At 50.7% G+C, this 24,684-nt stretch overlaps 1 protein-coding gene across 2 annotated transcripts in view; it reads left to right on the top strand.

Annotated features, from left to right (window-relative positions):
* Positions 1-24,684, top strand: part of SNX29 (sorting nexin 29) — a 555,171-nt gene that overhangs the window by 81,368 nt on the left and 449,119 nt on the right. For both annotated transcript variants that reach the window (XR_014017700.1, XM_081257848.1), the window contains exons 10-11: positions 5,276-5,351; positions 7,495-7,577. Coding sequence is in view for 1 of the 2 variants with exons in the window: in XM_081257848.1 (XP_081113974.1) it covers positions 5,276-5,351; positions 7,495-7,577 (159 nt within the window). In the remaining variant the exon portion in view is untranslated. The remainder of the gene's footprint in view (positions 1-5,275; positions 5,352-7,494; positions 7,578-24,684) is intronic.

Raw genomic sequence — 24,684 nt, 5'->3', positions numbered from 1 at the left:
GCCCAGCTCTAGAAGTTGCTGAGGGGGGCACGTGACCACCCTGCGAGGCAGTGTTCCCGGTGTAACTTGAGGCTAATGAGAGTGCGGCTAAGTGACCTACGTCCGCCAGGCTCTTCTCTTCTGGAAAGTATGGATGGCGGTGATGACAGCCCTTGAAGTGAGTCCAGGACTGTAAGGTGACAGATCTGGGTTAGCTCATCCACTCTTGACCACAGCCCGCGAGGGAAGGGATGGTTATTGCTATACCTCCTCCGTCTGAGACTTGTGGCAAAGGTTCCCTGAGTTAATCTGGGACAAGGTGCCGGACGCATGTGAAGTCCCCAGGCAGGCTTCCTGCAGGCATTGCACTAGTGAGGTCGTCTTGCGGGCGCCCGTGGGCTGGAAGCTGGGACTTTGGGATGGAGGGACCCTGGGCCCGGCGAGGTCCTGCTGTCCTTCTCGTCCTGGGCCCCACGCTTCCTTGCGGGGACCTGCCCCCACCTCCTCTCCCTCCTGGTCTGTCCTTGCTCCCTCATCATTCCCCGCCCTCTTGCTTGGCTGAGGTGTCAACGCTACTGCCTCGGCCGTGTGTCCTTCGTACCAACTAGAGCTTCTGTCCAGGTGGTGATTGAAACCCCAGAGAGGGACGGTCTGGTGGGTCTAGCTGGTGCCTGCAGGCCAGGCCGGCTCCTGCAGCTCCTTCCGTTCGGGTGACCAGCGTTGGTCTGAGCCACTGCGGGTTGGAGGTCTGGTCACCTCGCCCTTGCCCATTCAGCAGCAGTGCAGACACGAGCAGAATGTCTGAGAAGGCGGGGGGGGGCGTGGGGGGTGGCGTGGGGGGTGGCTGGCAGAGAGTAGGTGGTCCTCACGTTTGTCTGTGGGACCGCTGGAGGATTTCCAGTGCTTGTTCAGGCATCTGAGTCGGGGTCCAGTTCCCCATTCCCCTTATCCTGCTCCCCACGGGCGGGCCTTTTGTTTGGGTCATGAACTGTCGCTGGGTTGCCGTGTCAGGCTGCTCCTGGGGCTTGGCTGTGTGCCATTCGCATCGGGGTTTAGTCACAGAACTCGGCATTCTGGCCGGCCTCCAGGAGCCTCACCAGGAGTCACCCCTCCCCACCGCAGATTTGCCACCATCCCTCCTCGGGCTGTCAGCCTTGCAGACCCAGAGGCTCCACCTCGTCACTGTTGATAGGACCCCAGCTGGTCTCGACTGTCCTCACCAGAGGTGCTGCATGTGAGCTGGTCTGCCAGCTTTTTAACTTACTGTTAACAAAGCTGCCAGGAGTCATGGAAGCTTGTGACCGCCTGAGGGGCAAACTCACCATGGTGAGAACACTGCATGGAAAGGCACGTTATTCTAGGGCTGCCCGAAGATACTAGAATCAGCTGGGGGAAGCCGTGTCCTAGCTGGAGTGCCAAAGTGCATCAAGTCCCTCCTGGCCTGATGCCCCATGTCCGTGGAGGTGTGCGGGCTGGTGGTGCTGAGGCTGGCCTGGCTCCCTGGGCGTGCACGGCCAGATTTCTCCCCAAGACTCCTTCTCTTTCACTCCATTTGACTAGTGTCCCTTCTGATTGACACTTGCCTACTTTAGTGACGTTCAGATCTCCTTTCTCTTTCTGGCCTGGGAGTCATTTCATGTCTTTAACTTGGGGGGTATTTAGAGAAAGAGGGAGGGGATAAAAAAAAGGGAGAGAGGCCTGTGGCAGGGAAGGATGGATGTTTTAGTAGCTAAGTCTGGGGAGGGAGAAGGCGGCAGAGAAGGGGACCCTGAACACAGGATTATTATCCTTCTGAACCTTGGAAGAGGCACCTCTGTGGTTTGGGGGGCCACGCCTTGGGCTGCATTTTGGGGGTTAGGGACGGGCTCAGAGAAGGGAGACACCAGCCCAGGGTCACCCGAGACCCTGGCAAGCAGATGGAGGATTAGATCCAGTCATTCCTGTGGGCATGTCATTACCTAGAGCAGAGCAAAGCACATTTACCAACACCTGTTTGAAGCTGCCAGGGAGGAAAAGTCCCCAAAGTTTCCTTCAGCTGAGAATCCTAACCTGAGGGGGACAGGACACCCATTCCTGCTGACTGTGCACGTGGAGACGGTACTGCTGCTCGCTGAGGGGCTGTGGTTGGAGTTGGGTTTTGGCAAGTGCGGAGCTGGTTCACTGGACAGCTCGGGTCCTCGGCGCCTTCCTCTCCCCATCATGTCCAGTGTTCCCCGACTTCTCCCAGTCCTCCCATTGGGTCTGGGGTTGGGTCGCTGCCAGGCTCTGGGGGATCTAAAGGCGAGTCCCCTGGGAGTGCCGCAGGCAGGGAGGGGACAGCGACATTGTTTTAATCCTCCGACGTTGAGGAGGAGGAATGAATGGTCGAAGTGTCCTCTGAATGCTTCCACCACCCTCTTCTGACTCATCCTTCTCTCGCTGGGCTCATGCAAAATAGCCTCTCAGCAGCTCTCTATCCCTGTCCGCCACCCATCCTTCTTTGAGCATCCAGAGTGATTTTTTAGACTGTACATCAGATCGCCTCATTCTCCTGCTCCAAATCCGGAACTCTCACCGTGCCCACCTGGCCCCCACTCACCCCGCAGCCTCACACCCTCCTGTTTCCCCTCTGCCTGCTGCCCTGGCCATACCAGCCAGCTTTCACTTCCTCCTCCCCTCGAGCTCCTCCTGCCTTTAGGCTGTGGCCCGAGGGCTGCTGCGTTAGAGAACACCCCGGCCCTGCCGCCCACCACGCCCACCACACTGCACACGGCCTGGGCCTTGGTTTCACTATGTTGTAAACCTAGGTGTCTCCACTGCTCCGACCTCGGTGTACCACCTGAAATCGTGTATTTGTGTAATTACCTGATAACGCCTGTCCCCGAAGCCCTACCCGCACTAGCCTTTGAGGTCCGTGAGGGCAGGACCATGTCTGTTTTGCTTCCAGTGTGACCCTGACCCTAGTCAGAGCCAGGCCCGCAGCTGGGGTTCAGGGGAGCACATCAGTGCCGGGGTGGGGTGTGGGCATGCTGAAGGGAGTGGATGTCTGGCAGTTGGAAAAATGACGTCTGGCTGGGGGCAAAGGAAGAGGGGCCTCGACAGTGTCTGCGATCGCTCTGTGGCCCCAGTGCATCAGGCCCGCTGCAGCTGGCACGGGGTCAGGGTCGTGTATTATGACGGGAAATCCACTTGGGCCGGGTAGGCGTGGCGTCTGGAATCCTGGTGGGTGACGCTGGTCTTTACTCCACCCGTGGATTTGCGTTGTGTAGTTGGGGTCCTGTCTTTGCTTCAGGGAGTGGAATCTGACGGCTGTGTGTGAGTTCGACTGGAGGCTGAAGCAGAGCTGAGGGGACCTGCCGCAGAAGACCCCGGGGAGGGCCTGGAGCCCTCGAACTGGGGGGCGGGGGAAGTGGCTGGAGAGCGCAGAGTGGGAGGTGACTGGGTGGGGCTGACTGGTCTTGGACACCAACCAGCTCTGGGATGGGAGGGAGGGTGGTGCCACCATCTTCTGAGGTTGGAGCAGTTTTGAAGGTCACGATCGGTTGGGAGGCCAGTACATATCCCAGTAGAGCTTTCTGGAGGGTGGTTATAAACGTGGGTTTAGGATTCAAGATTGAGGGCCTAGCCAGAGGTAAGGGCTTCAGAGCTGTCACCTTCACGGAGCCGAGAGCTGGAGCCAGGACCTTTGCTGGGTTTGCCAAGGGCGTCAGAGGCCACGGAGCCGTGATCCAGCGACACCTTCACGCAGAAATCAGAGAAAGAGACAGTGAGGGGAGGAGGACCAGTGTGTTCTGAAGGCTGAGAGCAGAGAGCTCCTAGGAGGGGGAGGGGAGGGGTCTCGGTTTCAGGGCGAGCTGATACCAGCCGCTGTTCACTGCACGCTGTCACCGAAATGTATGTGTAATAAAATGTGAAATTTAATTATGTGGCGGGCGTTCTTAAAATGTTGTATGAAAAGAGGGGATATATGTATATGTCTAGCTGATTCACTTTGCTGTGCAGTATAAACTAACACAATATTGTAAAGCATCTATACTCCAATAAAAAAAAATGTATGGTTGGCACTAGTGTCAGCCCATTTCAGAGAGGAGGCAGCCGAGTCACAAAGAGGCTGGGTAACTTGCTGGATTGAAGTTGGGGAGCAGGGACTTGAACCCAGGCCAGTGGGCGGAGCCTGCACCCTGACCTCACCACGATGTTGGGGAATGAGAAATGGGAGGCGGAGAGGTGGACACTTTCTCTTCCCCCTGTGAACTTCTTAAAAGAGGTAGCAGTGAGTGGAATAGTTTGGTGGGGACAGCAGGGTAGAAGGAAGGGTGAGAAAACCCCTGAAGGTTCCCTTAAGTCAACCTCTTAAGATCTGGGGAATCTTGAGCAGGACCAGACCAGGTGTAAGCAGAGGAGGAGGTCACACGACAGACGACTTAGGGCAACGGGACGTGCGTCCTTCCGTCCCTGCACCCCCTGTCCCTGATCCAGGCCTGGTTGGGGGTGTTGACAAACCAGAAGTTAGTCCAACGTGCAGGTGGTCTGCTGGATGACATTGGCGTTAATGTCACTGTCCAGCCCCAGGGCCATGGATTTGTACTTTTTCCTGGGAAGAGACTTGAACAGCAGCTAATGCATCTATGAAAAGTCTTTAGTGCCTCTTGCCTGTTGTTTCTAGAGATGACTTATGGCCTCACTTCTTCCAAATGCCTTTCCCACTTGATGCAGGGCAAGTGGCGCTGTAGAAAGCAGCAGTCACTGGGCTGTGCTGCCCTCGTGTGTCCATCTCCAGACACTGCAGGCGGGAGCCGATCTAACAGCTGATTTATTATTCTCCGGTTCTGAGGTTGGCTCTGGATATGGACTTCGTGCATAACTCCAGGTGGCTCCAGATCAAAGAGGTTAATAAATAAGTCATGGGATGTAGCGTACAGCATAGGGAATATAGTCCATAATATTGTAATCACTTTGTCGGTGACAGATAATACTACATTTATCCTGGTGATTAATTTGTAGTGTATGTAAATGTCGAATCACTGTGCTATACACCTGAAACTGATATTATTGTATGTCAGCTATACTCAATGGAGAAAAAAAGGTTAAGTGGGAGAATAGGGCCTCCAGTCAGTGACTGATACCAAGCCTGAGATTACGGCCCAGAGAGATGAAACAGGGAGCAGATGAGAGTCCAGTGTGCCCGACGGTAAACATTTGTAGGTAAACTGATGTAGCAGGTGAGCCAGTGTCTGCACTGTGTCCTTGTCTCTTGGGGAAAATGAAACGAGAACAGAACCCTGACTTTCCCTCTGTGGTTGCTGTGTGCACGCAGATACCCCCCTCGGGAGCCTGGAGAACGGGACGGGACCCGATGACCCCGTCCTTCCGGAGCCTGGACCTCGATACAGGTGAGTATTCAGACCCCAAGCTGCCTCTGGGGTTGAACTGTCCTCTTTACAACTCTGCCTTTTATTCTTTTTTAAGGATGGGCGGGCGCCTGCTGGGACTGAAGGGCAAGGCCTCACTTCACGTTAATTTAGTTCAGGTTTGGTCTAACGTCCCAGAGTGCGAAGTGGCCAGGGGATCTCAGGCCCGAGACTTGGTACGTGTCACATTTCACTTGCATACCACCTTTACTTATTCCACTTTGGGGACCATATCTGGGTACCTCCACCATCATAATTTGCTTGATTTTAATATTTGATAATGATAACAATTGAACAATTTTAACATTACAATTTATAATTGTAATATTACATAATATTTAAACCACTTTGATATTATATATCTGTGAAGTGCTTAGTCTGGCATTCAGTAGCAAGCACCACATTGGTTTTCTTTTTTTCAAATGAAAGTATCTCAAGGGAAAGCTGAGTTGTCCAGAGTCACTGGACATTTGGTGGACACTGAGGACTCCCTGATGCCACCGTGATCCTTGTTGCTCTTACAGCTTTTTCCTTCTTCTCTCCATGGATTTAAACTGGTGTCCCCAGGGTGTAGCATCTGCATTTTCAACCTTGGCTCCAGAGTGGAGTCATTGTTTACCTCCACCCATGCTTGGTGTTACAGTCTTGCCCTGCTCTCTGAGAATGGCACTCCCTGTAGGAGGCTCGTACGGATTAGTACGACACCAGGAAGGGTTGGTGTCACCAGATGCATCCAGGATGCTGAGTCCTTTCTGCTGTTTATTTTTAATTTTTTTGCGGTACACGGGCCTCTCACTGTTGTGGCCTCTCCCGTTGCGGAGCACAGGCTCTGGACGCGCAGGCTCAGCAGCCATGGCTCACGGGCCCAGCCGTTCCGCGGCATGTGGGATCTTCCCGGACCGGGGCACGAACCCGTGTCCCCTGCATCGGCAGGCGGACTCTCAACCACTGTGCCACCAGGGAAGCCCTCTGCTGTTTATTTTAGAAAATTTGGAAAATGCAGCAGTACATGAAACTACCTCACTCTTAACCCCAACTCCATTTCATCGATGATGTTTTTGGTCCTTTTCCTCCTGGTGTGTGGGTGGGGGTGTGGTAACCAGATTATGGTCTTGCCATTTTCATGAAAGATGTGAAGTGCTATTTTTCCACGCTGCAAATTCTTTGTAACTACACAGTCAGCTCTCGTTATTTGTGGTGGTCGTGTTCTGTCAAGATGGAACCATTGCTCCTAAGTTCCTGGGAGTGTCTGGTCACAACATTTTTTTTTTTTTTTTTTTTTCTTTTTGCGGTATGCGGGCCTCTCACTGTTGTGGCCTCTCCCGTTGCGGAGCACAGGCTCCGGATGCGCAGGCCCAGCGGCCATGGCTCACGGGCCCAGCCGCTCCGCGGCATATGGGATCCTCCCAGACCGGGGCACGAACCCGTATCCCCTGCATCGGCAGGCGGACTCTCAACCACTGCGCCACCAGGGAGGCCCTGGTCACAACATTTTTGTCAACAGATCAGTACATACCTATGTTTTATACCAGTTCCTCTTTAAAGACACCTTATTTAACATATGTTGTTGATTCACTTACTGTGAACTTGAGGCCAACAGCCCTACCGTCAGGCCTGAACAAGGGCCACCTCACACGTGTATTTTCTCCGTCAGGCACTTCACAGTCTTGCATTCAGGAACACCAGACAGCACTTCAGCACTAGCTTGGGTCCATTTTAGATGCAAAATCAGCAACAAAAAGCACAAGAATGTGAACAGTGTGGTGCTAGATAGCTCGCCAGAAGGATAGAATGATAGTTGAAAGAAGGCAGAGCTTGCCTTGTTTGGCGTGAGCTGGGAGCATGCACGTCCGTGACTCAGCCTTTTGGCCGCTCTGTGCGTGTTCACAGGTGACCATGTTATACCCGAGAGCTGGGAGTTTTGGGGTTACAAGTAAACTGCAGGGAGTAGGCGAATTTGCAGCTCTGGAATCCACAAATGAGGACCGACTATAATTTCAAAGGGCATCCTTCCCTTCCTTCCAGTTCGTAAACCTGAATAGGCATAATGCCTGCTGGGTTTTGAATGGTGAGGAGGTGTGTTTTAAGTGGCCGACTGTAACTTCCCTCTGCCTGCCTTTCCCAGTGTGGAAGCCAGCCCTCCAGGCCAAGGAAGTCCTCTGAGCAGCCTGTTACCTTCTGCCTCGGTGCCAGAGTCCATGACAATTAGTAAGTACTTTCTGAGCAGCTTCTGGCGATGCCAGGATGACTCTTGGGCCTGCACATCGAGGCAGTGCCTTTGTGCTTGCTCCTGTGTGACCGTGGACTTTACAGAGTGTGGGATGAAGTCAGATGTGTGTGTGCCTGGTCGTGGACTTGGAGTGTGGTGCGTGGTCGTAAGCTCCCTGAGCTGTAAAACTTGATACTTGGGTGCGTGAATGCTCTAAAGGATGTGCTTCAGAGGTGGAGCAGGATTGAGGCAGAGGGAAACTTCTGTCGTTCACGGTTTCCGGGTTTGTCTCCTGCAAGGCCGTCAGCTACAGAGGAACTTTCTAGTTGGGTTTCCTTTGTAGCTCTGGAGGAATCACTTTTGTAGGTAAGGGAGAGAGTGTCTTTTGAAGATGAATGAAGGTTGCTAATGATCAGGTTCAAACTGTTTGCAAACTCACTACTCAGTAAAAGTATTAGCGATACAGCAATTACAGTTAGGTTTAAGTGGCTTTATGTAATAAAGAATAAACCAGCAAACTGTGGCTTAATATGATAGGAATTCATCTCTCTGTCCAGAGGTAGGCAGGCTGGGCCGGTATGTAGCTCCATGGTCATTGGAGACCAGGGCTCCTTCTATCTTGCCTCATAGTCCAAAATGGCTGTTTTAGCTCCAGCCATCCCATTCTCATCCCAGGTACCAGGAAGGAGGAGGGGGCAAGGGAGAGACTTCTTCCATTTCCACAGGTAGGATTCAGGGGTCTGAACTTGCACAGGGGAAGAAATTATAACTTTTTTCTCTAATCTCTGACTGAAATTTAGTATTTCCTTTATTTTTTATTGTTTTACTTGATTTTTCAATTGAAGTATAGTTGTTTACAATATTATTAGTTTCAGGTGTACAACATAGTGATTCAAAATTTTCATAGATTATACTTCATATAAGTTATTGTAATACATTGGCTATAGTTTCTGTGCTGTACAATATGTCCTTGTAGTTCATTTTATCCATAGTAGTTTGTACCGCCTACCCCTACCCCCATCTTGCCCCTCCCCCTTTCCTCTCTCCACTGGTAACCACTAGTTTGTTCTCTGTATCTATGTCTGTTTCTGTTTTGTTATATTCATTTGTTTGTTTTATTTTTAAGATTCCACATATAAGTGATATCATACAGTACTTGTCTTTTTCTGTCTGACTTATTTCACTAAGCATAGTACCCTCCAGGTCCATCTGTGTTGCTGCAAATGGCAACATTTCATTCTTTTTTATGGCTGAGTAATATTCCATTGTGTATGTGTGTGTGTGTGTGTGTGTGTGTGTGTGTGTGTGTGTGTGTACCACATCTTTATCCACTTATCCGTCGATGGACAGTTAGGTTGCATTTTCTTTTATTATGAAAGTAGCAGCAAACCATAGGAACCTTAGTAGCCTTAGCAAAATGGGTGACTTGGTCACTGATAGAAGTCACAGGCACCTGTAACAACAGTGATATGGAAAAATCTCACAATGTCATTTCTGCTTGAAAATACAGTAGTTTTTTAATGTGATAAAAAATCCTGTATATTAGTGTGTTACTTTTCCTTTTTACATTTTAATAATACTATTTCAATTTAATCAGTTTCCTTTGTAATCTTGGGTGTTTTATTTTATGTATTTTAAAACATTTTTCTGAGAAGAGGCCCATGGGCTTCATCACCAGACTGCGGAATGGGTCTGTGGCACAAAAAAGGTAAACTTCTCCCCTCCCCCAAGCTATAAGGACCCTTCCTAGAAGGTGCACACAGGTTCCCACTTGTGTGGCCAACATCCATCCCGAGGCCTCCCCTGGCTGCTAAGGAGGCAGTGTGTCCTATCCGTCCACCCGCCCACCCCCCGCCAAAAAAAACCACCCATGGCTAAGGAAGGAAGAGGGGTTCGGGGGGCAACCAGCATTCTGATTCAAGGATGAGGAAGGAAATGAGTAGGCGCTGTGAGGTTGGAGGGTGGGGATTGGGTTATCTCACTGCGCATAAGCAAGGCATGCGGTTTACGCTGGCACCTCTCAGCCTCGGGTTCAGCTGAGCAGATATTTCTGTATCTGCCAGTGTGGGGGACACACGGGCCAGAAGAGCACTAAGGTCATTGGTTTTCAAATTTCTGTTATTTATTTACCTCTGTACTATTACCTACCCTGCCATTTTTTAAGAATGGGTGCCCCTAAAAAACCTGAATGCCTTTATTTAAAAATGGAATTTTATATGCTTACTGTAAACGGAGAGCCACTCTTAGTTGACTTAAATAGCAGGTAACTGTGACAATAAAGGCAAAAAAAGGAACCAGTGTTAGTAAGTCGGCCTGGATGTTGTTGCCTGTCTAAGCATGAGAAGATATATCTCAGTGCTAATCCACGCAGGTATTTTTCCTGACCTCCTTGGAAGGAGTGGAAAAGGGAAGAGGAGTTCTCTCCGTGGCTCACTGTTATTTGACGCCTTGTCTTTCTAGCACCTGCAGTGCCGCCTCTTCACGTGGGTCACACCTTGACCTAGAGGGGTGAGACTTTACCCTGGCCCTGAAGTGCATCTACTCTAAAGACCCCGAAATTGAGGATGTGGAGGCCGGGCTTCGTAGGCGCCTCATCCTAGGCACCATTTGTAGGGATACAGGCGTCTCCACACTGCCACTTCCCCCCACCCTGTGGTACCTAGCGCTGTGCTTCCGCGTAGGTCTCCTGCACCCTGGCATGAGGTCCCGCCATCTCAGACACAATTCTCTTTGTCAGCTGCTCTTGGGTTTGACAGAGATCATGGTCTGTAGGTCTGCCTCAGCCATCTTCTGACCTTGAGGAGGGTGCTGGCCCTGCTTATGTGTTTTCACTGAGGACATGCCTCTGAGCGCACTCGAGTGATGCTGATGGCAGGGATTTAGACTGTTTTTCTTGGTTTTAGTCATACGCTTTTCTAAAAATGTAAATCCGGTGTTCTTATTTGGTATCTTTGGCAAATAGAGGCATACCCAGACTTTACAACCTACATATCTGAAGAAAAATGTCACTGCATCCCCATTTTGACCCTCGACGCCCTGTAGCGGTGTGGTCTGTGGGTGATAAGTGTGTATAGCGGGAGGGGGTTCTGTTTTCTGCGGTGGCTGTAAATTTCAGGGAATCTTCAGGGGACAGCCCTGTTGTCTGTCCTCTGGGTGTTCCAGACGAGAGATCAGAATCCTGAGAAATTTTGAGCGGTGGGTGGTTTTGACCTGTACCCTCCCCATCCTGCCCCTGCCTGCTGTGTCATCGCAAAAAAATAAGAAGAGCGAGTCTGTCTGGGTATCCAGGGTGTGCTCCTTTGCTAGGGTTGTTGTAACAAAATACCACAGACTGGTGGCTTAGACAATAGGAATTTATTTCTCATAGTTCCAGAGGCTGGAAGTTCCCCAAGATCAAGGCGCCGGCAGTCTTGGTTTCTGGCGAGGCCTCTCTCCCTGGCTTGATGACCTTCTCTCTGTGAGCACGCATCCCTGGTGTCTCTTCCTCTTATGAGGATGCTTTAATTACCTCTTTAAAGGTTCTACCTCCAAATACAGGCAAAACATATGAATTTGGGAGGGATGCAATTCAGTCCATAACAGCGGGTGTCCCAGGAGTGGGGTCCCAAGAGATCACCAAGTTCAGGATGAGAATTGCATCCCAGCATGTGAAACATGTTAGGATTGCACTCCAGAGGAGATGCCTGACTCTCACAAACCCCAGAAGAGCCTGGCAGAGGAACCCCAACTCTGTTCCCTGGAGCGGAGAGTGTTTCCCTCACGTCCCACCAAGTGGCTCCCGGCCTGCACTGAATAATCGGGCCAGGTGGCTGTCTCGGCCCTGTCATCGAGCTGGAGCTTGTGTACTTAACCCTTGGTGCTGCGGGTAATAGACAAGTCCTCTGCCAAGCAGCCTCCCCGCCCTTGCATGTCTCTGAAATGGCAAAGGGTTTGGTCCCAGGCTTTTGGGGCATATATTATTGTTCTTTAGTGCCCAAGAGAAGATGTGTGATCACACCCCCATTACTGCTCTCTCTTCAGGCCCTTTGGTACTTAAGAAAACACAAACGCCTGTTATGAAAAATTAATTATTGAGGGGAGTAGTAAAGACAGTTATGAGCAAACCCAGACACCCATAATTCTGCCTCAGAGGTCCTTTCCATTCCTGCAGGTGAATTTGCGATCCTGGATTTGGGGGTGCAGAGTTGTAGCTGGTTGGAATTGCAGCGTGCCTGTTGCTTTAGGAGGGCGTGCTCTGAAACCAGGCTGCCCAGGTTCAAGTTCTTAAACCTCCCAGGCTCTTGTTTCCTTGTCTAAACATAAGGATTCGATGAATCCTTGTCTCGTATGGTCGTTGTGAAGATGAACCGTGATGTGCTTAGGGAAGTATTTAGATCAGAGTTAAGAGTCATGAGTGTTAGCTATTGTCGATGTGCTTATTTTGTATTCAGCTCTTAACGTAGATCACAGTTGCCCTTTTTTCCCTCATCTCCCCGTTGTCCTGTTGAATGTGTTGACTGAAGAAAAACGCACAACCTAAAAGTTGTGAGTTGTTTTATTCGGGTATCTTACTGAGGACTGTAGCCCTGGACACAACCTCTCAGGTCGCTCTGAGAAACTGCTCAGAACGGGTAAGGGAGGTGTTAGGATATATAGGAGTTTTTTGCTGGAAAAATAACATGTAGTTGAACATCAGGAGACTACTGCTAATCACAAAAACCAGACATCTCAAGTTAATGATTCTAGTGCTTTTCTATTCATGGGAAGATGCAAGCATCTGGGCTCGTTGAAATGATCCCTTAGATATACATCTTATCTAGGGCCAGCATCCAAAGCACAGAATTCTTCCTGTTTTTCTCCATCCTGGATTGTCCTCAGGGTAGCATCCACTGCAGGGTCGGCTGCAGTTGCCAATGGCTTGATTCCTGTAGAACTAGCGTGGCGGGCAACATTCCCTGTTCACAGATGGCTGCATACTATTCCATCACTTGATTTATTACAATTTGCTAGGTAATTTTTTGGGAGGATCACCAGCCAGGGTTTTTTTCTCCCCAGTGAGTTTCTTCATTCATTGTAAGGAAGAATGGAAGAGTGCTATTAGTAAGAACACTCTTAAGAATATTGGCTGTTATTTTTTTCTGCTTAAGCATTCCTTTGTGGTAAATTTGTGGGATAGGAGGCCAAGGTTGGGCCATATTTATGGGCTAGTTCTCAGTAGCCGCTTGTGTTCTGAGTTAGTGTGTTGCCGGGAGTATGACAGCTGCATTTCTTTACCCTCCGCCAACACTAGGTGCTAACGTGTTAATGCATTTTTTCTACTTTCGGGCCTGGAAAGTTATCCTTTATGGTTGGGTGGCTTTGCATTCCCTCCAGGGCAGCCCCTCTTCCGCTTTTGTTTACCATTTGTATCCCCTGTGTGAGTTGTTGGCTTGGGGGGTGATCCCCCATTGGGGGTTCTGCCTGACTTGGGAGGGCAAAGGAGAAAAGGGGGGTTGTGACTCCAGCAGTCGATCCTGGCTGCTCTTGGAGCTGGTGGCTCGGGGAGGAGGTCGGAAGGAGGGGCCAACAGTCATATTGTGTAAGAATGTGACCCAGTTAAATAATAACGTGCTTTAGTAGATCTTACGGTGTGCCAAGCATTGTGCCTAAGCGTTTAAAATGCTGTTTTCTCATTTAATCCCACAGCAGCCTCCTGCAGATAACATCACTCTTTTTGTTCAAGAAAACAGGCTGAGTGAGGTTAAATAACTTGGTGGGCATCCAGGTCTGAGAGCCTTAAATTATTTTCATCATTATTTTTTTAATAGAGCAAGGGATTCCTGGGTGAGGACACTAGGTTTTTAGGATGAGCATACCAAACTTGTTTATTTTCAGGGGCACTTTTTGCTCTGAGTACTAGAGTCTGAATGTGTCCCCTCCCCAGGTTTATATTTTGAAATCCTAATGTCCAATGTGATGATGTTAAGAGATGGGGGCCTTTGAGGTGTGATTAGGTCCCAAGGGCAGAACCCTCACAAAAGAGGTGCCAGAGAGCTCCCTTGTCCCCTTCTGCCGTGTGAGGACACAGCGAGGAGTCTGAAGCCCTCACCTGACCACGCTGGTGCTCTGAGCTCGGTCTTCCGGCCTCCAGAACTGTGAGCAACACATTTCTGTTGTTTATAAGCCACCCGGTCTGCTGTGTTTTGTTACTGCAGCCCGAATGGACTGAGACACTGAGGGTTAGTGGGGCCGTGACCCTGGGACTGCTGACCTCTCGTCCATTACCAGCCACTCTTTGCAAGTTGCTGCTTCTCCGCCTTCCAGTTCACCCCTTTCCACTAACACCCCAGATGCCCTAGGTGACGACCAAGTTGTCCAGGTTATTGTGCCACCTAGTGGATGGTCCAGGAAATAGCCCTGTAGTTTCTCTTCCCCATCGCCACCTTTTCCTCCTCAGAACACATGACCTTTGCAACTCTTGGTGTGCTTTTCGTTGTAGATGGTTTAGGGAATTTCACCAGAGGGTATCATTTTCACATCTACCTGAAATAATAAATGGTGATGATTGTTATTCAAATCCTTTTAACTCCCTTTCCCTTTCTTTTTTCTCCACCTTTATCTCAAAAATCTTTGTCTCTCTTTTATGGGATCAAAATATGACCTTATTTATTTATTTATTTTAAAGAAGGTGTTGGGGGTAGGAGTTAATTAATTAATTAATTAAAAAATTTTAATTATTTTTTATTTTTTTATTTTTGCTGTGTTGGGTCTTCATTTCTGTGCGAGGGCTTTCTCTAGTTGCGGCAAGCGGGTGCCACGATTCATCGCGGTGCGCGGGCCCCTCACTATTGCGGCCTCTCTTGTTGCGGAGCACAGGCTCCAGACACGCAGGCTCAGTAGCTGTGGCTCACGGGCCTAGTTGCTCCGTGGCATGTGGGATCCTCCCAGACCAGGGCTTGAACCCGTGTCCCCTGCATTAGCAGGCAGATTCTCAACTACTGTGCCACCAGGGAAGCCCAATATGACCTTATTTGTAATGGGTACATAGAAAAGCAGTTTGCCTAATATACTGAAATGGAAGCAAAAGAAAGTCGTGCATTTTTGAAGTGAAATTAGACACAAGAAATCCGTGTTGTCAACCTCTAATGCCTTTAAAAATACCCAGAAGGCCTTCTCATACCATCTTGGAATTGGCACAAAATAGCTTTCCACCTTGTCATCGTTTGCTGTTTAAGATGACTTACTCCAGACACCAAATTTTATCATGAATAAAATTCCATATTCTATTTTGCAGTTCCATTTAACTTTTGGCATTCTTTTAAACTCAATTTGTGGCAACAGTGTTTCAACAGAGTTTTGGATTAAATAGTCCTAGGGTCCTAATCTGGGGTCCAAGAGGGTGCAGATGGGGGTCGTGGGCAAGAGAGAAGCTACGTGAGCTGTCGTGATGGAGACTGACCCAGACCCAGAGCCGTGAGTCTTTTGGAATATCAGGTGTCTCTGCTTTTGGCCGGGAGTGCTTTAGTCTGTGTGATAACAAGCAGAATAGCTAATACTGAGGACTCATAGGCAAATGTGGTTCATGGGGATGGCATAGGAGGGGCTCTTGGTGGTCAGTAATAATTATGGTAATGATTAATACTCATTAAATGGTATCACCACAATCTATGCCATAAACATATCCATCACCTCCCAAAGTTTCCTCCCACTCTATTGATCAATTGATTGAATGATTAAGAACACTTAACACATGATCTGCCCTCTTAGCAAATTTTTGGGGAGTGCTTGTCCTGACGAAGAAAAAAGTGCACTTTCTTTCTTTTTATCCTTTTTTCCTCTTTCTTTCCCTTTCTTTCCTTCCTTCTCTCTCTTTCTTTCTTTCTCTGTTTGTTAGATTTTTTATCATCCATTCCAAAACTCTTTGTGCCCATGCTGACCAGATGACAGACACTGAGCTGCTCCTGGCCTGTCAACTGCTGAGCAAGAGGCCAGAGTCCTGCCCTGGGGACTCGCCACACCAGTGGGAGGACAGACACATGTGGGGGGCTGTTTTAAGGTTGGTTACCAGGGAAGCTCTCTCTTGGGAGACAGTGGGACTGAGGCTGTGGGATGAGGGGACTGGGCCGGGTTTGGTGGCTTCTGGGCAGAGGTGAGGGGAATAGCCGAGCAGGAGGACGTTGGATTTTATCCCAAGTGCAGCAGGCAGCCGGCAGAGGGCCTGAAGCAGGAGTGACCTGACTCTCCCCGCTTGGTCTTGCAAAGGGCCGGCTGTTCACTTGTGTGCCTTCCTTCCCCCTTTCTGATGGCCCTTCCTCGCCTGAGTGGTTGTTGCAGGGCCTCCCTTGTGCCTCACAGGGTGGGGACTCCTGGGTTGACTTGGGTGTCCTAACTCTCTCAAGCTGCTGACAGTCCCTAGTGGGTGCCCCAAGTATGGTGTGCTGACACCCATAATTCAGAGATACGTGCTAAGGGCTGCAGGGGAGCAGAGTGGGGGAGGTTTGGGGGGCGTGATCTGGAGCCACCATCCTGGGGTCAAGCCCCAGCTGCAGTACTTCCCAGCTAGGTTGCTCTTTCTTTATTCCCAGATTTTCTGGGCCCTGTTTCCTCATTTGTAAAATGAAGACACGTATCGCTGGCTTTTCAGGGCCGTTTGGAGGGTTAAATGCACTAATGCCTGAAGGCACAAAACCTGAGCCCCAAACCAGGTGTTGTACGGTTGGTCTCGTATTGAGAAGCTTCCACAGGTGGTGAGCATTGCCATTCTAGTTCTTCGGAGTCAGGTCATTGCCTGGGGAGGCCAGGGACCCAGGTCACTGAGAGAATTGGCGCCGTGTCCAGCGTCATCTTACCGTGTGTGGGTGTCAGCCGGTGGCATCACTCCAGGGAGGCCAGCTCTTCCTGAAAGCTTTTTTGGAGACCCCCTTCGGAGATCAGTTCTGAATCTGTTCAGTAGCCCCAAGGGTCCACACTGTAAACCCTAGTCAGAGCCAAACCCCTAGGATTCTGGAGTCTCACGTTTCCATGCTGGTTCTTTCCAGATGACATCTGGCAGGCTTCAGAGATCAGATCCAGCTGCAAGTTCATACCTATGTCTGGGGCAATTCCAGATCTTCCCTCAAGGAGTGCCTGGAAAAGATTAATAACATGGATAGCTCCTCATTTATTTTCCTACTGTGAATTAGGCTATACCTCTACTATCACTCAGTTTTCACAGCATCCCTGCAAAGTGGGAGTGTTGGCTTCATTTTATAGTTGGAGAAGCAGAGGCCGAGAGAGGCTGCAGTGAGGGTCCCACTGTGAGCATGTAGGGGAGCTGGGGTTCACCCCCCAGCCCCCTGCTGTTCCTGGATACCCTCAGCTTCTGGAATTCTCTGCCCTCGGAGGGAAGCATTCAGGTCTGTTGAAATGACCCTGTTGGAGAGGCTTCCCTTCCCTGACTGCCCGTCTGCTTCCATCACCCACGCCTTATCACCCACTTTGTGTCTGAGGGCGCCAGGCTTCCGAAGCCCCTGTGGCCTGAGTGTACTGTTTGTTTCTTTTCCCACCCCTGGAAGGTGAGCTCCTCCAGGGCAGGCGCCTGGCCAGCTTGTTCACTGCGAGGCCCCGGTGCCTGAAACCCTGCCTGCCATGGACTTGCTGCTCAAGACACTTTAGTTGAAGGTGCGAGGAAGGAAGGAATGAATGTTTATTCTAGTTCTAACACACAGGAAAAATTTACAAAGGCTTCAGTAGGAATGAATTGAAAGTGAGTTCCCCGAGGGTGAGCCCACGTCTGTTTTCATCACCTTTGCATCTCTAGCTTGGTCCGCGGTAAAAACCTAGAGCTGTGAGCTGCCCGCGGAGTGAAGGAGTGAGTGAATGTTCCCCCTTTTCCCCTGTTGCGTCAGGGAGGGGGCAGCTGGGGTGGAAGGAGCACCAGCCTGGGTATCGGGAGCACTTGGCTCTGATTCCGGCCCTTATAGTAGTGGGTCCCTGCACCTCTCTGGGCCTCAGTTTCCCCAATTGTAAAGTGGAGGAGGCCGCCCTCCAGGATTCCTTGTGCTTCTAGCCGTCTGTTCTGAGAAAAGAGTCATGATACTCATATCCTCCTTCTGCAACCATTCCAGAACCAGTTTGTCGAAGTCTGGATATTTCTAGCATCATGCCTGGTCTTGTTGGCTGTCCCGATTGCAAGGCAGGCGTCTTCATTTTCCCCTTGCTGACTGTCTCCTTTGCAAATGTGTTGACGGTTGCCTTGACTTTGGCCTTTGGCAGGGGGAGTGGGTATCCATAAACATACTGGCTCTGACATTTGGCCTGTAACTTCTTCTCCTCTGGGCCAGGTGTTGTTCCATGTAGGAAGCATGACGGGTTGGAGAGACAGGATGGTATCTGTGTGAGGGTCCAGGCTCCTGGGGACTAATGAAACGACCTTGTCTTCCAGAACGTGTAAAGGAGAATAGTCTTCTTTGCGAAAGGCAAATGTCACCTTCAGGTTTCATTCTGCGAGGCCAGCAGCCCTTATATCGTCACTGCCAACTTTCTGTCACCAGTGCTGCTAGATCAGACGTGTAACTCCTTCCTGTCCTTTGCGCATCCTTCATTTTTGTAGTGCCCTGGTGTGGGGTCGCGGACGAATTGAGTTGTGAAGGCAGCCTTTTGGGGAGGAAGGAACGCTGGCGTCAGGCAGAACATAGGGCTGCTGTTCAAGAGCTGTGTGACCTTGGGCAAAGGCCTTAACTCCTCTGAACTCAGTTTCCCAATCCATGAAATGGAGGTCATATTACCTGCTTGCAGGATTCTTCTGAAGTCTATGTTGTGTCTAGCACAGAGCCTAGAATGTATTGTCTGGGTGCCTCCCGGGAGGCCCATAGATAGTTTGGGAGACTTCAGAAGCCTCTTGCAGTTGTGTGCAAAATTATGTTTGTGTGTTTGTGCTCGTATGTGGATTTTCCTGGGGAGAAGGTCCTTTGCTTTCATCACTCTCCTTCAAAGGATTGCAGACTTTAGAGCAAAAAAAAAAAGAAACACTTTGTGATAATTGCACCTAGTGTCTGCCGCAGCCCTAATAATGGGCGATATCATTATTCTCGCTGTTGCCATTCTGCTCTCTGATGATCCTTCCAGCTAGACTGGCTGTGGGAAGTTATTTAACCTGTCCATGCCTCAGTGTTCTCCTCTTTGTGTAATGAATCTGCTAATAGTACACATCTGACAGGGTCGTGAGGATTAAATGAATGAATACATGAAAAAAGCTCAAGATAGTTTATATAAATTATACCTCGACAGGAAAAATGGAAAAGAACATGAATATGAAGTGTGCCTGGCATAGTAAATGCTCACTGACTGGTGGGTGCTATTTTATTGTTAACGTCCTCAAGGGGTACATTGCTGGCTAGTCATCCCGAAAACAGTATCTGGGCCTTCTTGTTGAACTGCAGGCGGATAGATCCGATTTCCTGTTTTAGTGACACCATCCCTCCTGCAGAGCCCCCTCGGGGTGCCTTCCCGTGGCATCTCCTCCTTAACTTCCCTCTCCTCTAGAGGAGATGAAGCTGTATGCTCTTTCTGTGAGGCCAGTGGTCTCAAGAATGGAAGTGTGATCAGATAGGACAGTGATTCTCAGCCAGGGGCGATTTCAACCCCGGGGGCATTTGGCAGTGTCTCAGGACGTTTTTGGTTGTCACAACTGGGGTAGGGATGCTACGGCATCTAGTGGGTGATCCAAGGGATGCTGCCATACATCCTACAGCACACGGGACAGGCCCCACACTGGAAAATTATCCAGCCCCAAATGTCAGTGCCAAGGATGAGAAACCCTGAATAAGCAGTGGGGCTCTTTTCCAGGAATCATAGTTTATTTTATACATTTTTTTTTAACCACTTGCCTCCTGCATGGTTCAGGGAATGAAACAGGATAAAAATGAACCTGAATGAAATGACAGATCCCAGAAAGCGTTTGTTCTTTGTGTACTTGGGAGCTGTTTAGTTCCATCACCCCTGCACTGAAGGTGATTTAGGGGGGCTGAAGGGTGCATAAGGATAAACACCTGTAGAAGGTACCAGAATAAATGATCCCAGCCTAATAGCTGCAGTCACACTCAGCATGTGCAGCTCATTGGTGCTATTTTATTGGAACTTATTGAAAATTCCTTCAGTTGATATTTATTGGCATTCCTGTCAGCCTAACATTCCTTCACTTCCTCTTTAGAAAATGAGTTTCTACTCTCAAATTATTTATTTGAATATATCAATATGATGACCTGGGAGCTGGAAGCTGCAAGAAAGTGGCTCAGCGTGCATCTCTGCCGGTTGCAGGAAGAGCAGCACTGGAGCCACCAGGGGGCGCCCTGACCCTTTCTCTGCCTCCCCCTCCCCGCTTTCCTTCTGGGGGTTGTTGCTGGCTCAATTTTTGACGTCCGGCGCTGCTGCCCTGTTTTAACGGTGAGGGGGTGGGGGGAACGATGGACTTTTCTAGATGAAAACATCACCCACACACAGACCATCCTACTCGCCATGAGCACAGCTATCGCTGTACATTGCCAGTGACTTTCTGAAGGGGAGGTTTAGGTGTCTGGTCCTGTTTTGAAATGGAATATACAGTTAATTGGAAGATAGTTCTCCTTTGTAATTGCTTTTCATGAGATATAATTGATTATCCAGGGATATTTATTCAGCACTTGAATCCTAATCATTGCCTTCTTTTTCCGTTTTGGGGGGTGTGCAGTGATAGGTAGTGGAGAGAGTTAAGCCCAGATAATCAGCCTGATTGTTCCCTTTTGTTTTTGTTTTTGGGTTTTTTTTGGTTTGTTTGTTTTTTATTTATTTTATTTTTGGCTGCGTTGGGTCTTCGTTGCTGTGCGTGGGCTTTTCTCTAGTTGCGGTGAGTGGGGGCTACTCTTTGTTGCGGTACGTGGGCTTCTCACTGCGGTGGCTTCTCTTGTTGCGGAGCACGGGCTCTAGGCGTGCGGGCTTCGGTAGTTGTGGCGCATGGGCTCAGTTGCTCTGCAGCACGTGGGATATTCCCGGAACAGGGGTTGAACCCGTGTCCCCTGAATTGGCAGGCAGATTCTTTTTTTTTTTTTGCGGTACGCGGGCCTCTCACTGTTGTGGCCTCTCCAGTTGTGGAGCACAGGCTCCGGACGCGCAGGCTCAGCGGCCATGGCTCCCAGACCCAGCCGCTCCGCGGCACGTGGGATCTTCCCGGAGCGGGGCACGAACCCGTGTCCCCTGCATCGGCAGGCGGACTCTCAACCACTGCGCTACCAGGGAAGCCCGTGATTGTTCCCTTTTGATTTCTCCCCACTTTTGATCTTGAGCCAGGGCAGAGGGGGCAAGAAAAACATCCTCAGTTGTCAGTAGGCCTTGTCCTTCTCCCGGCTGTTGTTGGAAGAGATTCTCAATACTAGTGAGGAGGTCCGTCTTGTCGCCTGGCAACACAGTTCTTCCAAACACTCGGCAGCTTGGAGAGCGCTGTAGTAAGTGTTCCCAGGGAGATGGCGAGGTCCCCAGCTGCCGCCTGCCTGGCTGAGGGTTTCATGATGCAGGTTAGGAGGAGGTGGTGGGGCAGCAGCCGTCTCATTGGTTGTGCTCGAGCCCTCTGGCCTGAACCACAAGGAGGGAAGCAAGTTGGTGCAACCAACCGAAAGCCTCATGTTGGGCAAGTTTCTTGAAAGGGGAAACGTCCCACTGAATTTTACCTACTAGATCTTCAGCGGCTGACTTGGTAATTGGAACGTTCCAGCTGGAATTTAGACAAGTCTCAATTCTTTATTGATCTATTATTCAGCCCACAAACATTTACTGAGCGACTGTCACATGCCACACCCTGGGGAGTCAAGGTGAAGGTGATCCAGCTCTGCACTCAGAAGCTCTGTGCCTGAGTTTCACCATCATTCAGATGTAGATTGTAAGAGAGTCAGCAACAGAGTTCTGAGGACCAGATAAAGCGCTTATGCCAGTGCGCTTGCTACCTAGTTGATAGGAGCTCTTACTGCGCAGACCCTGCCCACAAGGAGTTTAAAATCTAGGGGAAATAACAGTGGTCATAAAATACAGAAACCAAGAGCCATTGGATGGGTGAAAAGGAAGGCAGTTGGGGCCCTCGGGGGTGATGGATTCTTTGTTACCTGTGGGCACTGCGTGACCTCTCCGGTGACCTTCCCCCACCCTCACCCTGAATGAGTCCCCCAGAAGTGGGAAATCCTAATCTGAGTTTCAGATCAGTGGTACAGCTTCAGCCCCTTACCTGGAACCCCAGAGGCCTCCAACCTACTGCCCGGGCTGATTGTAAGCAACACAGGCTTTGTTTCCTCGCTCCCCAAGAAGCAAGGGGGAAACCGGTGACAGTCAAGAGGTGAGGGTACCAAGGATGGCGGCTGGCTGAGGAGAGGGTGATGGAGGAGGGAAGGGCTCGGGTGGCTGCCGGGCAGTGAAGGAAGCTTGACAAGGAGGGGAGGGTGCTCCCCAGGGAGGGGCAGCCTGTTCAGAGGCCCCACGACAGAGTAACTCTGCAGGACGCCCAGCCGGTCTGGAGGGGCTTTTCCCATCTTCAGAAGAGATGGGGATGCTGCTGCTTGGTCCCTTGCCATGTTCACTTGCCCTCCACAGTGATCCCAGGGGAGGGGCTGCTGGAACCCATGTTACAGAGCGGTGAAGGGGCTCGTCCGGGTAGGCCGTGTGTAGCCTTGCCTGGAGCCCCTGCCCAGCCTGCTCCCTTGGGCGTTTCCATGAGCTTCTCTTGCAGGACGACTGCCTGCTTTAGGGGGTGTCACTGCCCTTGCAAAACTCTCCCCCGACTGCAGTTAAGCAGGGGGCGGCTGTGAGCTCCCCTGGTCTCAGCATCGTGTCTGTGCTCGTGGTTCGTTTTTGAGCCAAACATGATTTTTTATTTTTTCCTTTTGAATTTCATCCTTCCAGTTGGGGTCTCTTGCATTCCTGCCGACCCCCTTAGCAACTCAGACTCCTAATTTGTTTGCACACGTTGCAGTGAGGGTGCTCGTGACCCCTAAGCCAGGATGACTTTGGACTTGAGCCCTCCCATTCTCTGTCTCTCTCAGCTGGGCCTGGTAGCAGCTTATGTAACGGCTTGATGCAGTTCAGAGCGGATCCAAAACAGGCTTCTTGCTCAGTGGATGAGTTATCAGTCACACTTGTTTGAAGTGTCAGCTTTGTTTGAGACATGCCACCAGGGCAGCTCTCTTTGTAGAGTTGCAAGAGGCGGGCAGTTACACGGCTTGACTTGGGGATGGGAGTCTCCTGGCTGGGCATCGGTGGAACTGGTGACACCGGCCTGTGTTATGAAAGTGGGGGTCAGTGAGAACGCCCCAGCTCCCACAGCCCTGGCCCTGCTGTCTGCTGTGCTCCTTCCTTACCCTCCCTGGACCCCCTTTTCCTTATTTCTAAAAGGAGGTAGTAACACCCACCCGTGAAAAGCAGCAGCTCGGCTCAGGGGGCCTGATCTCAGCAAATGGAAGTGGGCGCTTGTGTGTCACTCCGGCCCAATTCTTCCCCCTCCCCCTTCTTCAGCCCCTCTTCCTCCGCCTCCCCTCCTCCCCTGGATCTTAAATATTAACTTTAAAAATTACTGTTAACATTTTTGTATGGTATATTAATACATTTACGTGGGGAAAAAGCCTCAACAGGTACTGCTGGGCACAGTGAAGTTTCCCTTCCTGTCTCGTCTCAACCCCAGCTCCCCCTGCAGGGCTCTGACCTTCGCGGTTCAACATCTGAAGAGCACAGTTGCCAGACCGAATAGGCGGTCAGACGGACAGAGCTGGCACTTGCCTCTGACCATCCCCATGCCCTTTGCTGGGAAGCCCCGATGTCTCAGCAGGTCTAAGCTGCTCCGGGTCTCTGCAGCTATCAGATTCATGTGCTCAGACTGTCCGTGCTAGACTGTATGCCCGGGGCACGCTTCCCACTCTCCCTTTTGTGTAGTGCTTCTTCATCCTTTAAGACTCAGCTTAGATGTCGCCTCTTCTAGACAGACAGAAACATGCAGATCAAAATGGTAGCTTTGGTATTAGTTAAGCAGACTGGGAAACAGCTTTAAGCCTGTGGGCAGGCAGGCATGCAAAAACGCCATCTCTGAGTTCAGTAGTCAGGTGGGAAGCCCCCAGGGGCAGCTCCTGACATACACCATGGTGGGTGGACAGCGCCTGGGCTCTGAGAGAGAGAGAACCCACAGGGGGCTGAGCTGAGCTCGCCCAGTTCCTCCTCCCAGGCTCCTGATCGGGACCAGTCACCCTCCCTCCCGGGAGCAGTGAGTGAGGGGCAGAGAGATGGGGTGGGGAAGGGGGGGCACTTGTTCCATGTGGAAATGGCAAGTCAGGGACTTGGCGGTTCCCCTCCAAGCTCCTTGCTTGGGAAGAGACATTGAGATTTCAAGGCTGTTTTTCTTTTCTTTTTTTTGCCGTACGTGGGCCTCTCACTGCTGTGGCCTCTCCCGTTGCGGAGCACAGGCTCTGGACGCACAGGCTCAGCGGCCATGGCTCATGGGCCCAGCCGCTCCGTGGCACGTGGGATCTTCCCGGACCGGGGCACGAACCCGTGTCCCCTGCATTGGCAGGCAGACCCTCAACCACTGCGCCACCAGGGAAGCCCTCAAGGCTGTTTTTTAGGTAGGTGATCGAGGGTCAGTGACTTTCCTGAGGCTCTGTTTTCTCTTCTGCAAAATGGAATCACTAACCCATCCCTCCCAGATTTGCTGGGAACGTTTGGTAAAATAAAGCACATAAAGCAAGGTGCCTGAATCTGCGAGGTGGGCGGCTGCGCGTTCAGTCCTTGTCATCAAGAGCTCGGCTCCATGTTCTCATGCCACCCTTCTCCCTGACCTTTCTTGAAACTCAAGTCTCGTCCTCTCCCTGGAAGCGCAGCTGCTGCCTGGGGTGCGTATCTAGCAGGGAGCAGGGTTCAGTTGAGGACGGGTCAGCGAGCTGGTGCCGCGTGGCCGGGGCACTAGGTGGCAGCCTGTGGCTCAGTGTGTGGTGGCCCTGACGTGGTCCTCCTGGCTGTGGGTGTTTGGGGCGGCCACGGCCGGGGCAGGTTTTGACCTCTTCCCCTCCCCACACGTCCACACTCCCCAGCTGAGTCTTCTTACCTTATTTAGCCAAGAATTCAGAACTTGGTGCGAACAAGGAGGCCGCAGAGAACGGGAACAGATGC

The sequence above is a fragment of the Mesoplodon bidens genome, assembly GCF_964165515.1.
Source record: "Mesoplodon bidens genome assembly, chromosome: 15".
Classification (NCBI taxonomy): Eukaryota; Metazoa; Chordata; class Mammalia; order Artiodactyla; family Ziphiidae; genus Mesoplodon; species Mesoplodon bidens.
Note: the sequence above shows the minus strand (reverse complement) of the source record. Positions and strands in the feature narration are given on the sequence as shown.